The sequence below is a fragment of the Saimiri boliviensis genome, chromosome 14 (genome assembly GCF_048565385.1).
Source record: "Saimiri boliviensis isolate mSaiBol1 chromosome 14, mSaiBol1.pri, whole genome shotgun sequence".
NCBI classification, from domain to species: Eukaryota; Metazoa; Chordata; class Mammalia; order Primates; family Cebidae; genus Saimiri; species Saimiri boliviensis.
In genome coordinates this window covers 78,598,953-78,613,327 of record NC_133462.1, presented here as the reverse complement: position 1 = coordinate 78,613,327, position 14,375 = coordinate 78,598,953, and the positions used below count along the sequence as shown (strand labels likewise).

At 48.5% G+C, this 14,375-nt stretch overlaps 2 protein-coding genes across 2 annotated transcripts in view; both read left to right on the top strand.

Annotated features, from left to right (window-relative positions):
- NUP133 (nucleoporin 133) overlaps positions 1 to 10,755 on the top strand; it is an 86,757-nt gene extending 76,002 nt beyond the window's left edge. The window contains exon 26 of the mRNA XM_039464189.2: positions 2,878 to 10,755. Coding sequence (XP_039320123.1) covers positions 2,878 to 3,014 — 137 coding nt within the window. The 3' untranslated portion in view covers positions 3,015 to 10,755. The remainder of the gene's footprint in view (positions 1 to 2,877) is intronic.
- On the top strand, positions 10,655 to 13,487 carry ACTA1 (actin alpha 1, skeletal muscle). The gene is made up of 7 exons (XM_039464188.2): positions 10,655 to 10,755; positions 11,613 to 11,753; positions 11,859 to 12,183; positions 12,289 to 12,450; positions 12,535 to 12,726; positions 12,839 to 13,020; positions 13,099 to 13,487. The coding sequence occupies exons 2-7, from the start codon at positions 11,625 to 11,627 to the stop codon at positions 13,240 to 13,242; spliced, it is 1,134 nt and encodes a 377-aa protein (XP_039320122.1). The 5' UTR covers positions 10,655 to 10,755; positions 11,613 to 11,624; the 3' UTR covers positions 13,243 to 13,487.
- Positions 13,488 to 14,375: the final 888 nt, after the last annotated feature.

The following is a 14,375-nucleotide window of genomic DNA, read 5'->3' as shown; positions in this document are numbered from 1 at the left end:
CACTCCAGCCTGGGTAACAAGAGCGAAACTCCGTCTAAAAAAAAAAAAAAAAAATTAGCGGGGCATGGTGGCGCGTGCCTGTAATCCCAGCTACTCAGGAGGCTGAGGCAGGAGAATTGCCTGAACCCAGGAGGCGGAGGTTGCGGTGAGCCGAGATCGCGCCATTGCACTCCAGCCTGGGTAACAAGAGCGAAACTCTGTCTCAAAAAAAAAAAAAGAAAGAAAAGGTTTTATACTCAAGGGTAGATGTGTTTACAATAAAGGAAGGGCCTTTTCCCATCCTCTGCACGTCAGGGAGCCTGTATCAAGGTGGTCATCCTCCTCCTGGGTCTCTAGGTGACCACGGGGGCTAAGTTACCATGCTGATTCAGAATGGGCAAGGAGGGAAACCTGGGGCACAAATGTTGGTTGTGACACTGACAGTCTATAATGATAGAAGTAATTATTTCCTTTAATTTTTCAATTAATTATTATTTTTCTCTTTTTTTGAGATAGAGTCTTGCTCTGTCCCCCAGGCTGGAGTGCAGTGGTGCGATCTCAACTCACTACAGCCTCTGCCTCCCAGGTTCAAGCAGTTCTCCTGCCTCAGCTTCCTGAGTAGCTGGGACTTCAGGTGTGTCCCTGGCTACTTTTTGTATTTTCAGTAGAGACAGGGTTTCACCATGTTGGCCAGGGTAGTCTGGAACTTCTGACCTACCTTCTGACCAGTGATCCACCTGCCTTCGCCTCCCAAAGTGCTGGGATTACAGGCATGAGTGACCATGCCCAGCAGTTTAACTCTTCTGTGAAGGCTGAAAATTTGAAATGAGATACAAACTTTTTATGTATTTCCTACTAAAAATTGATTATATCATGCTTAAGAACAAATTTTAAAGTATTTTTACAAATCCATTCTAAAATTTAGAAACAAAAAGAAACAAGAAGTACTTTGGGGAGCTGAGGTGAGTGGGTCACTGAGGCCAGCAGTTCGGGACTAGCCTGGCCAACATAGCAAAGCCCCATCTCTACTATAAATACAAAAATTAGCCAGGTGTGGTGGTTCATGCCTGTAACCCCAGCTACTCAGGAGTCTGAGGCACCAGAATCGCTTGAACCTGGGAGGCAGAGGTTGCAGCCAGCTGAGATGCTACTGCACTCCAGCCTGAGGGGTCAGAGCAAGACTTTCTCTTAAAAAAAAAAAAACAAGAAGCTTTCATTTGGAATATTATCCACACTGATCTCCAAGCATTAGTTTTCAGATTTTTAGCCTCTTTTTATAGCTATAAAAATGCCACAGAACTAAATTGAATCTAATTAAGTATTGAGTGCTAATATTTAAGGGAAGCATTGCAATTTTTGTTATTCTTAGTGGATTATAAACAGGTGAAAAACAGGAATTAAAAGTCATAATTTTATATAGGACAAGAATAGTAGAACTTTTTTTTTTGGAGACAGAGTCTTGCTCTGTTGCCTAGCCTGGAGTGCAGTGGTGCAATCTTGGCTCGCTGCAACTTCTGCCTCCCGGGTTCTATTGATTCTGTTATCTCAGCCCCTCTCAAGTAGCTGGGATTACAGGCATGCACCACCATGCCCAGCTAATTTTTGTATTTTTAGTAGAGGGGGGGTTTCACCATGTTGATCAGGCTGGTCTCAAACTCCTGACCTTGTGATCTGCCCACCTCGGCCTCCCAGAGTGCTGGGATTACAGGCATGAGCCACCGCACCTGGCTGAAACTTTTATTTAAACAAAAATATAGGCAGGTGTAGTCGCTCACACTTTGGGAGAGCAAAGTGGGAAGATCACTTGAGCCCAGTAGTTCAATACCAGCCAGGAGATCCTGTCTCTATTTTTTAAAAAAGTCGGGGGCCGGAGGGGAGCGGCGGGCAGGGTGGTTTACGCCTGTAATCCCAGCACTTTGGGAGGTGGAGGCAGCGGATCACCTGAGGTCAGGAGTTCGAGACCAGCCTGGCCAACATGGTGAAACACTGTTTCTACTAAAAATACAAAAAGTTAGTGGGGCACGGTGGGATGTGCCTGTAATCCCTGTTGCTGGGGAGGCTGAGGCAGGAGAGAATCACTTGAACCTCGGAGGCAGAGGTTGCTGTGAGCTGAGATTACACCATTGCACTCCAGCCTGGCCAGCAGAGTGAGACTCCGTCTCCAAAAAAAGAACCAAAAGTGTTAGATGAGATAATGAGATAAACACACACCAAAGAGAAAAAAAAAATAACCAAGAAATGATGCAAGTCCCTTTGAGGATTTTTTTTTTTAAATCAGTATTTGATTTTGAAAGTCTTATGTAACAAATTATAAAATATTGTTGGCTTATTAATTTGAAATTTTTCATCTAGTTTTCTCTGTTTGTCAAATAAGAAAATTGTATATACTTGTTTGTACCTACATAGCTCTCAATCCATTTGGTTCATGTTCACTGGCTTTTCAGCTCTATGGATGAATCACTTGTGAAAAAATGATTCTTTTGCCTATCTAATTTTAGATCTATACTGTAATACATTTTGAGATACTATCGCTAACATTCATAACAGGGCTTCTACTAAATTATTCCTTAAATAGGGGGTCATATAAGTGTTTGAAATACTTGTTTTCAAGCTTGGGAGTACATGAAAACATTTCAGATCTTCTTAAACACTTTAAATAGAATGGCTGTTTTGACCACTGGAAGGAAAAACAGTCAGGCAGCGTCTGTGAAGAACATCACATTGTTAGACTTGAAAGTATGTTTGACAGATGGAAGGAATTTGGAAGAGAATATTTCCCAACAGCAAAGTGCCATTATATTTTAAATAGAAGCACAGGTGTTTTTGTCATCAATCATCTTAATTCATTTGAGAGCTTTATAATAATTGAAAAATGACTTTCTATGTTTGTGTTTATAGGCATTCAGCTCAGTGAGTACTTACCGGAAGTGAAAGACCTGCTACAAGCGGAACAGCTTGGAAGCTTAAAGTCCAATCCTTACTTTGAGTTTGTTTTGAAAGCGAATTATGAATATTATGTTCAGGGACAAATATAACTTCTAAAAATGGCCATTATGAAGTTTGTATAAGTGTGTACTTATAAAAATTTTTGGCCTTAAACAGGTCAAGTTTGTACAATTTTATAACACGTATAGCTGAGTTTTTGTGCTTTATACATAGGAAGCTAATATAAAACAGTTATGTAACTGGAATTTTGGTTTTCAGTTATGCGATTTGTTTTTTCCACCTGAAATGTATCAGTTGTTGTTCCTGTACTCGGTGCTCTTCCTTTTCACTCTGACGTGGTCCCAGGTTCTGGAGTTTTGGTCCTGGTTCTAGCTACTCACATGCACAAATCACTTCTAGGCCTCAGCTTCTGTGACTCTGAAAATTACTTGATTGCGCTAGCTTGTGTCTAAAATTGCTGTGACTCCAGATACTGTGCACCATAAAGAATCTAGAGTGGTATCTGTTTCAGTTAGGGCTAATGGGAAATGTCCTGTAAGATAAATGTCAACTTTTGCTGACTTTTGAAGACGAAAAACCAAAGCAGAGTGAGTCTAACTCATGTGAGTTGGATAACTAATGAACTCATTGGGAGCTTTTTAAACTTTTCTACATAAATAATGAGTATCAATGAGAGTATTTTAGTGAATGAAACATTTATGTGGTTTTCTAACCTATCTATAAATTCCTGTTGATGAGAAGTTTAGTTCTGATCTTTCAGTATGAGGATTCAGTCAGCCTCATGTATTTTCAGAATGACTTTCATGAATTCCAACTTTACACAGTCTGCCTAGCTAGTCAAAAGCATGAGTGATACTAGGAACCATTGTAGGTTTTCCTAATGTGGCAACTGATGAGACGAAAAGGTACTGTTCTCTCAGAGCTTTGTCCTGACCAGTGTCATTGCTCACACAGTGTTTATCTGATTTTTAAATAAAGGCCAGAGCTTAGACAGGGAGTTTGCTGGCATGTCCGCTCTTTGGCCCAGTCGAATGCCCACTAACCAGCTTGCTCCAACAGCTGAAAAGGTCAGAAGTTAAATGTGGTGAAGAGTCCTGTTCCTAGATTCACAGAGTCCAGCATCAAGCCCTCTCCCCCAGCAGGCTGTAAGGCCAGCCCTTGAGTATGTTTGGAAGAGCAGGTTAACGGAGCTGTTTGTAAATCAAAGGGAAGGAATTAACAGCCTGGTCTTTTTTTCTTTGTAGCTTGCGTGTTAGGATAGCATGAGGGTCTGGGTTAGGAACATGTTGGAAGATACTAAGAGAAGTTAGGAACAGCAGCTTGTCAGATGGCCAGTAAGAAACCACTGAGTACTTGTAAGATGAGGCTTTGTTTTTACATGGACGTCAGCTGTCAGTGTTCATGTCTCACCTGTAGGACCCTATCTGGTGATAATGTGCTCTGGGTCACACAGGCTACCACCACCTTTGTGTGCTGCTGCACACCTAATGATTCCTGTGCATGGGAAGGTACCGCAGGGAAGCCAGACTGATCATGCCCCAGACCCCACGGATTGTCTGGATGTAAAACGACTGCTCTTACGTTGTAAAGTAGAGTCATCTTATTTCAAGTGACTTTAAAGCTCAGTCTTTTAATTTTTATTCTCTTTGTATCTTGTAGTTAGTAGCTATAGCACCCAAATGGTTGAGATTATTTTAACAGTAAAAATGAAATTAAGACGTAGGATTTTGAAAAATTTTTTTCTCTAGAATTTTAAAAATTGGTTTCACAACATAGTCTTCATCAAAGAATTATTTTTTTATATAAATCAAGTAGCAGATAATTACGAAGGTGCCATGTGACATATTTTCTTTGAAAGAGCTACTTTATTGACTTGGAAGAGGTTTGTGATCACACCTGTGTTTAAGTGCTGCTCTGAGAGTCCAGTTTGGTACCTGGATAAAATACAAGAGTAAAGTGTTGTTTTTGATGGTGAGCAGAGGGGAGTGGGCGCAGGCATGGGTAGTGGCTTTTCTTAGAGGATTCTTGAACATATTGGTGTCAAGGATTGTGGCAGAGCTGGAAATACACAGTAAAACCTTGCTCAACTCCTGAGTGAGGGAAAGGCTAGTGACATCTCTCTTTGAGAGTTTTCATTTTCAATGATTGAACTGTGTTTCTATTTTTTTACTTTAGGGTCTGAATTGTAGTTTTTCTAACACATCACCCACCTACATCCTACGCACCTGGGCATTTTGAGGCTCACTACAGAAACAGTGTACCCCACCTGCCTGTTCTGACATTTTATCCTGAGAATGCCTGAAAAGAAAATGCATACACCCATGTGAACAAATCCATTCATTAAAAGCCAACATACATTTAAAAAAAAAAAAAAAAAACTGGATCAGGCATGGTGGCTCACACCTGTAATCCTAGCACTTGGGGAGGCCAAGCTGGGAGGATTGCTTAAGCTCAGGAGTTCCCAACAAGCCTGGGCAACATAGCAAGACCCTGTCTGTCCTAAAAAAAAAAAAAAAAAAAAAAAAAAAAAAAAAAAAATTAGGCGTGGTGATGTGTGCCTGTAGTCCCAGCTACTTGGGAGGCTAAGCTGGGAGGATTGCTTGAGCTTTGGAGTTTGTGACTACAGTGAGCCACGATCACACCACTGCACTCCAGTGTGGTGGCAGATTAAGACCCTGTGTCAAATAACATTATGTAATTCTACATTTTAAGAAAAACACTGTAGAAAAAGAAAATAGACCTCTATAATCCTACCAGCCAGAAATAACTTTAGTCACCATTATGAAATATATCTTAGAATGTTTTTGACTATATATGCTTTTTCACTTTGTGACTTAATTTACTCATGGAAGATACTGTGAGCATTTCTCTGTATCCTTAATCCAGTGTTTCTTGACCTTTGTTTTAATGATCACCCCTCCTGAGGAGCCTTTTTAGACAGTTTTTCCTAATCACCTCCCACCCCAATGAAAGTGTAATACCACAGACCTACTATATATCTTTATTTATTTATTTAGAAATAGAGTCTTGCTCTGTCACCCAGGCTGGAATGCAGTGGTGCAGTCTCAGCCCACTGGAATGTCCGCCTCCTGGGTTCAAGTGATTCTTCTGCCTCAGCCTCCTGAGTAGCTGGGATTACAGGCACCAGCCACCATGCCTGGGTAATTTTTGTGTTTTTAGTAGAGACGGAGTTGCACCATGTCATTCAGGCTGCTCTTGAACTCCTGACCTCAGGTGATCCACCCGCCTTGGCCTCCCAAAGTGCTGGGATTACAGGCGGGAGCCGCGGCATTTGGCCAACTATATTTTAAATGTACTGTGGCCTTTGGAAGCCACAAATTACTGTTCTATCTGAATTTTTTTCACTCCCTAAGAATCAAGTTTTTCCCCTTTGAGAATGCCCATCTAAAATACTCTTCGGAATACAATTTAATGACTGTGTGATACTTTATCATGGCAGAACCATAATTAATGTAACAGCCCTTACCCTCTTGATGTATCTCACTCTCTGTTTCTTAAAAATTAAGATACATGAGTTGAGTGGTTTGTTTTGTTATTTGCCATTTTAAATGCTGGAATAAATCTTTGTACAAAAATCTGTGCCCTCCAAATATGGTGACCATGACACTGACTCTCCCTGCTCAGTTGCAGTGACATTGATGTGTGTACTGAGCAGGCCAGTGACCTCTAACGTTCTTTACTCACCTTTCCTGCCACCATACTGTATGCAGCTGCCCCAAGCCCTTGGTCATTGGAAGCAGGACATGGCACCATGTCCTAGGTACTCACCTAGTTTTTTTGTTTTTGTTTTTGTTTTGTTTGAGACGGAGTCTTGCTCTGTCCCCAGGCTGGAGTGCAGTGGTGCAGTCTCAGCTCACTGCAACCTCTGCCTCCTGGGTTCAAGCAATTTACTGCCTCAGCCACCCGAGTAGCTGGGATTACAGATGCATGCCACCATGCCCGGCTAATTTTTTTGTGTTTTTAGTAGAGACCAGGTTTCACTATGTTGGCCAGGCTGGTCTCGAACTCCTGACCTCAAGTGATCTGCCTGCCTCTGCCTCCCAAAGTGCTGGGATTACAGGCGTGAGCCACTGCCTCCAGTTCTCACCTAGTTTTAATCCTCAAAACAGTCTTCAAAACAGGAGTATCGTGAGTTGAGAATGCTTTCTGGAAAATGACTTGTCCAAGATTACATAGCCAGTGGAGAAGGTAAATGCAGCTCTGCTTGATTCCAGAATGGAAGCTGCTAACCAGTTCATGAAATTCTGTGTATAAAGGAGGTTGGAGAGGGGGCACTGCTCCAATGAATCATCAGGCTCTTAGAGGTGGCCATGAGGGCAAAAACCACCAGCTTCAGGAGGAAGAAAAAGTAGAAAATTCAAGTCCTTTCTTTGTAACTGTCAGCGGTTGACCCAACCTTTTCTTCTTCTTCTTTTTTTTTTTTTTTTTTTTTTTTTTTTTGAGACAGAATCTCTGTCCCTAAGCTAGAGTGCAGTGGTGGGATCTTGGTTCACTGCAACCTCCACCTCCGAGGTTCAAGCGATTCTTCTAGCTCAGCCTCCTGAGTAGTTGGGATTACAGGTGTATGCCACCACACCTGGCTAATTTTTGTATTTTTAGTAGAGACAGAGTTTCGCCATGTTGGCCAAGCTGGTCTTGAACTCCTGACCTCAAATGATCCACCTGCCTCAGCCTCCCAAGTGCTGCTGGGATTACAGGCATGAGCCACCATGCCCAGCCAACTCGACCTTTTAAAGTAGCTTGTGAAGAGAATGCATCTGTCTTTGTTCACCCCATCCCTGGAATGTCTCTTAACTGAGTGACCAGCCAGCCCCTCAATGCTGAGTTTCTGGGGAAGCCATGACTTTTCGTGCCAGGATGTCTGTGGCTTATTGTTGGAAAAGATTCCTTGAGGGTCTGTTCTGTTTCGAACTGTATACAGTGTTGGGGAAGTTTGGAGAGAGGCAGCCCAAGCCCATCTCCTCCACTGGCTGCTGTGGAACCTGGGGTGTGTTTTAGCTCATTAAGCCTCAGTTTTCTTTAAAATAAAAAACTGGAATGAATAATACCTATCTTATTTACCTTAGGATGGTTAAAAGGTTAATGGAAACATGAAAGCATATTACAAAGTGTTTCCCCAATTCCTGTTTAAATTGATAGGAAACAGTAGGGAAGACGGACTGAGCAAGATTGGTGTGTGGAGTGTTGAGGGCACAATTGGAGAGAAGGGAAGTGTGGGACACACTGGCGTGGTGGCAGCAGAAGTGTCCCATCCGGGTAGGAAGAGCTGAGGCTGCACCCGAAAACTTAGAAGCAGGAACTCTCTGTCTAGCATACCCTACATGGCTGGCCTTTAGTGACAATTCTCAAAAGGCTGTGCAGGGCACCACTGCGCTCCCCCTAAACGTACATGTATGGAGACATGGCTCTGCCTCCCACTCATTCAGCCTATTCTCTAAGCCAATGAGAGTGCAACAAGACCAGAATGAGAATGAGGGTGGCCTGTGGTGACCTGTCAGGGACTATTTAAACCAGCCACAAATCATGTGGGCAGGGAACAGATGTCCGGACTGGCCACCTCAGGGCCCATCTCCCACAGTTTGCTGTACTAGCAGGTCTCTGTTCGCTTGCGAGTGTTTTTATTCATGGTCAACTTTTACTGTGGGTTTGAGTGTAACAGACTGAGAGCTTAGACAAGCTTGCTGCGAGGAAAGGTAAGAGATGAACTGAGCAAGAGTTTTGAAACATAGTGACAATCCCATTCTCCTTTGGAATGCCAGCAAACACTGAGGTAACAAATGCCCGGCAGCATGTTACCTGACCGCAAGGCCCAGATGTGAGCTAATCCCCTTACATTACAAGCAGCTCATTTGCCAGGTGTTTTTTTCTAGTATCTCCACTACTCGTGGACACAGGAGGACACAGGATATTGAAAATGAAATACAGTTCTGTCAGGTATTCACTTATTCTCCAAAATACTTGAAAGAACCAAATATGAAATCATAGGAGCCTTTATACTCACCAAATAGGCTCTATACTAACCAAACTCCTTATTTTTTAATTGACTAATCGTTTTTAGGAAGGTAGTAATTTATTTACTAAAATATTTTTGTTAATACTTGTTTATTTTTAGAAGGAACTGCGGTGATGCAGGCTGCAGAGGAGGGTCACATATGCTTCTATCCCCCGTTTAGAGAATCCACACCTGTCCCAGTTGCTGAGTTCTGCTACCAAATGTGAAATTGCAACTATTTTGGGAGCACTTAAACACATCAGAAAAACGAGTGATTCTGTTCTGGCCCACACCACGTCACGGATGTACCCCCTTAAAGCATGCCACTGATTTCATCACAAAAGACTGCTCCTCCACAAGGTTAGAACTGTCCTTGACTTAGGGAAGAAGAGAGAGAGAGAGAGAGACAGGCACCAACTGGGTAACCTCTGCTGACCCCCCCCCCAACTCCACTTTACCATAAGTAGCTCCAAATCCTTCTAGAAAATCTGAAAGGCATAGCCCCATATATCAGTGATATAAATAGAACCTGCAGGCTGTGGTAGGTGATGACTCCAAGGTGGACTGGGAGGCCGCCCGGCCTTGGCAGACATCATCCTCTAAATATAAAGATGAGTTTGTTCAGCCTTTGCAGAAGGAAAAACTGCTACCCATCCTAGAGTGCAGCGTCCTTGTCCTCTTTATTGGGAGGAAAGACCCCTCACCCATCTCCACCTCCATAGTTGTGACCCTTGTCTTTCAGCCCCAGGAGAGGGACACACATAGCACCACCAGAGAGGTTGGGGAGGGGCCTCAGCCCACCAAACCCTGGGGCCAGTGCGTCCTAGAGGAGGGGAACCCGAACTCCTTCACTCCCTTTAGGAGACCTAAGCGCGCTGCGCGTCCCTGAGGCAGACAGTTCCGTGTGCCCAGGCTCTGCGCCTGACAGTGCCAGAGCTACCGTTCAGGCCTGTCCCCGGGAGCCCCAGCGCTCCGCCCTCGCCTCCCCCCACCAGTTGTCTGTCTGGCGACAGCTGCGCACCCTCCAGCTGCTTGTGGCCCTCTTTGCGGTGGGGGAAGGGGTCCTCGTGGCTCAGCTTTTTGGATTCAGGGAGCTCGGGGGTGAGAAGAGAGAAATGGAGTTCCAGGGGCTTAAGGGGGAGGGAGTTCGCTTCCTTCCCTGCCTGAGGCTCAGGAGTGACTGCTTCTCCAATCCTCCCAAACCTCCCCCCCACCACTCCACGTGTCACCCTCTTCCCGATAGTCGCAAGTGGGAATTTGGGGATCTGAGCAAAGAACCCGAAGTAGAGTTGCAATATTGGAGGTCAGCAGTCCCGCACCCTCCCGAGCACCGAGGGCGCTCAGAGTGAACATGGGTGGGGAGGCCTTTGGGACAGGTGACGTTCCCGGAGCGCAAGAACACACATGAACCCACCCGCGCACGCGGTGACCCTCGCCCCACCTCATCCCCTCCAGCGGGCAACTGGGTCGGGTCAGGAGGGGCAAACCCGCTAGGGAGACACTCCATATACGGCCCGGCCCGCGTTACCTGGGACCCGGCCAACCCACTCCTTCTTTGGTCAACGCCGGGGACCCGGGCGGGGGCCCAGGCCGCGAACCGGCTGAGGGAGGGGGCTCTAGTGCCCAACACCCAAATATGGCTCGAGAAGGGCAGCGACATTCCTGCGGGGTGGCGAGGAGGGAGAGCCCGCGGGCTATATAAAACCTGAGCAGAGGGACAATCGGCCACCGCAGCGGACAGCGCCGAGCGAAGCCTCGCTTCCCTCCCGTGGCGACCGGGGCCGAGCCGAGAGTAGCAGTTGTAGCTACCTGCCCAGGTAGGGCGGAAGTTGGGAGGGGGCAGAGGGACAGGGCACTACCGAGGGGAACCCGAAGGACTCCGGGGCAGAACCCAGTCGGCTCTCCTGGTCAGTCTTAGGCCTGCGCCCTGCGCGCTGTGCCTCGTCCCCGGAGCCACACGAACTTTAAACAAGAGACAAGACAGTCGGCCTCCGGAAATTGGACGTCTCCTCATTTTTTTTTTCTAGCGCCTCTTGGTTGTTTTACCTGGCATGTAGGATGTTCCTAGGGAGATAAACGGTTTTACTTCAGTTGTTTCCCTTCCAAACTAGCGCTAGAGCTAATGAGCAGCCAGGGCCACCCACTCTGGGTTTCCAGCAGGCCCTTATTGAGTTTAAAATGTGGTAGGGTTCCTAACAGGCCACTCTTCCCTGCATGAGGTGCCAACCCTTTCCCTTGGGCCTCTCCTTCCACCCTCACGCTGGTCCAGCGAGCAGGCAGTGCCCAGGCCTTATCCCCCTAGGTGACAGATGTGGTTAGGGAGGCTCAGAGAGGATGGGCACTAGGGTCCAGGTCTTGGAGCAGATGTCAGGCAGGGAAGGCAGGTCTTGGGGGACATGTTCCCCTGGCTGTGCAGGGCAAAGGACTTCTTAGTCAGTGTGGTCTCACGATGCTGTGCCCCTTTTCCTGGTGCGGAACAGCCCTTAGCCTGACTAAGGACAAAGCTTGGGAAGAGACCCCCTGGTCGCCGCCCTGGCAGAATTTGAGTGGCTCGACAGGGGATGTCCCTAGGTTCCCAGGGAGCGGGGATGTTGGTGCCGGCCGGGGCTACCCGCGCCGCTGAGGCTTCTGCGCTGCTGCACAGCGCCTCTTCACCGTCTCCCTGTCCTTGCAGAAACTAGACACCATGTGCGACGAAGACGAGACTACCGCCCTCGTGTGCGACAATGGCTCCGGCCTGGTGAAAGCCGGCTTCGCCGGCGATGACGCCCCTAGGGCCGTGTTCCCGTCCATCGTGGGCCGCCCCCGACACCAGGTCAGGCTGCCCCTCCGCAGAGGGAACCGGACTCGGGTTCCCGCATAATCCAGCCGGTGCCACCCGGAGCGGCGTTAACGGGTGCGTGGTGTCTCCGCTCCGCAGGGCGTCATGGTCGGTATGGGTCAGAAAGATTCCTACGTGGGTGACGAGGCTCAGAGCAAGAGAGGTATCCTGACCCTGAAGTACCCTATTGAGCACGGAATCATCACCAACTGGGACGACATGGAGAAGATCTGGCACCATACCTTCTACAACGAGCTCCGTGTGGCTCCCGAGGAGCACCCCACCCTGCTCACCGAGGCCCCCCTCAACCCCAAGGCCAACCGCGAGAAGATGACCCAGATCATGTTTGAGACCTTCAACGTGCCCGCCATGTATGTGGCCATCCAGGCCGTGCTGTCCCTCTATGCCTCCGGCCGGACCACCGGTGAGTGCCCGCAGCGCCCAGGCCCTTCTCGAGCCTCCGCCCCTGCCCCTAGCGCCCAGCCCCGGCCTCGCGCCCAGCCGCTCACTCTCTACCCCGCGCAAACAGGCATCGTGCTGGACTCCGGGGACGGTGTCACCCACAACGTGCCCATCTATGAGGGCTATGCGCTGCCGCACGCCATCATGCGCCTGGACCTGGCGGGCCGTGACCTCACCGACTACCTGATGAAGATTCTCACTGAGCGCGGCTACTCTTTCGTGACCACAGGTGCGCGGCGCCCCGGGACCCCAGGCGGGAGGGCCGGCGGCGGGCGCTGAGTGAGGGCTCCTATCCTGCTTCTGCTCTCCGCAGCTGAGCGCGAGATCGTGCGCGACATCAAGGAGAAGCTGTGCTACGTGGCCCTGGACTTCGAGAACGAGATGGCGACGGCCGCCTCCTCCTCCTCCCTGGAAAAGAGCTACGAGCTGCCAGACGGGCAGGTCATCACCATCGGCAACGAGCGCTTCCGCTGCCCGGAGACGCTCTTTCAGCCCTCCTTCATTGGTGAGCCCCGCGCGCCCGCGCCCGCGCCCGCGCCGGGGCCCTCCAGGCCCCCGGCCCCGCGGGCCCCGGGCGCCCCGAGCTCCAGCTCACGTTTCCGTCTCGCGGCCCCCAGGTATGGAATCGGCGGGCATTCACGAGACCACCTACAACAGCATCATGAAGTGCGACATCGACATCAGGAAGGACCTATATGCCAACAACGTCATGTCGGGGGGCACCACGATGTACCCTGGGATCGCTGACCGCATGCAGAAAGAGATCACCGCGCTGGCCCCCAGCACCATGAAGATCAAGGTGGGCGGCGGCCTGCGCGGGCTGCCGGCGGGGTGGGCTCCGGGGTGAGGTCTGCCTAGCTCACGCGCTGTTTTGCAGATCATCGCCCCGCCGGAGCGCAAGTACTCGGTGTGGATCGGCGGCTCCATCCTGGCCTCGCTGTCCACCTTCCAGCAGATGTGGATCACCAAGCAGGAGTACGACGAGGCCGGCCCCTCCATCGTCCACCGCAAATGCTTCTAGACGAACTCCACCTCCAGCGCACGACTTCTCAGGACGACGACTCTGCTCAATGGGCGGCTGAACTCCAGCCACTCCGCAGTCACTTTCTTTGTAACAACTTCCGTTGCTGCCATCGTAAACTGACACAGTGTTTATAACGTGTACATACATTAACTTATTACCTCATTTTGTTATTTTTCGAAACAAAGCCCTGTGGAAGGAAATGGCAAACTAGAAGAAGCATTAAAGTCATTCTGTTAAGCTGAGTACAGTGGTTGTGTTTATTTGCTTGAGATGGGGGGAGGGAGTGGAGCAGGAAGAGGGATTCCCATCCCCTGCATCCTCTGAAATCACTCTTCACAATACCCCAAATGAATGAGCTCCTTGGAAGACAAAAGTAACACTTCCCACGCTCCTTTGCCGGTTTCCCCCCTGGATCAGATCCATTCCAGATCACTGGCGGCTGGTGGTGGCCTGACCTGCCCCTCTGAGGTGTGGGGAGGCAGTTTTCTTCCACTGCGCAGCTCTCCCAAGAGTTGCCCCCACTGCCAGGTCGGCCTCGGCTGACGGCCCTGGGTCCCAGCAGGCAACGGGCGCTGACCATGGTGCTGGGGCCAGAGAGCTGTACCTCAGAGGGCATCTCAGCTCCGCCTTCGGTGTTCTCTGACTGAATCTCCAGATCTGAGATGGGGGGTCGGGGGGGGGGGTGTTTGTATTTAACAAGTCATTTTGTTTTCTGTTTTCAACACAGACAGGGTCTCGTCCTGTCACCCGGGGTGGAGTGCAGTGGTGCCATCTCAGCTCACTATATCCACTAACTGAGCTCAAGGGATCCTCCCACCTCAGCCTCCCTAGTTGCTAATATTTTAGCATGTGCCACCACATCCAGCTAATTTTTAATTTTTTTTTAATTGTAGAGACAGCGTCTCAGGGTCTCATTAAGTTGCCCAGGCTGGTCTCGAACCCCTGGCCACAAGCAATGCTCCTGCCTTAGCCCCCTAAAGTTCTGGAATTGCAGGCCTGTGCCACTATGTCCAAGCTTAATAAGCCAGTTTTAATTTGCAAATGAAGACTGTCACTATCTCTCTCCTACTGGGAAATCCTTTGCTTCACACCAGGTGCTGCTGGTAGAAAGAAACACCCCTTCATACAGG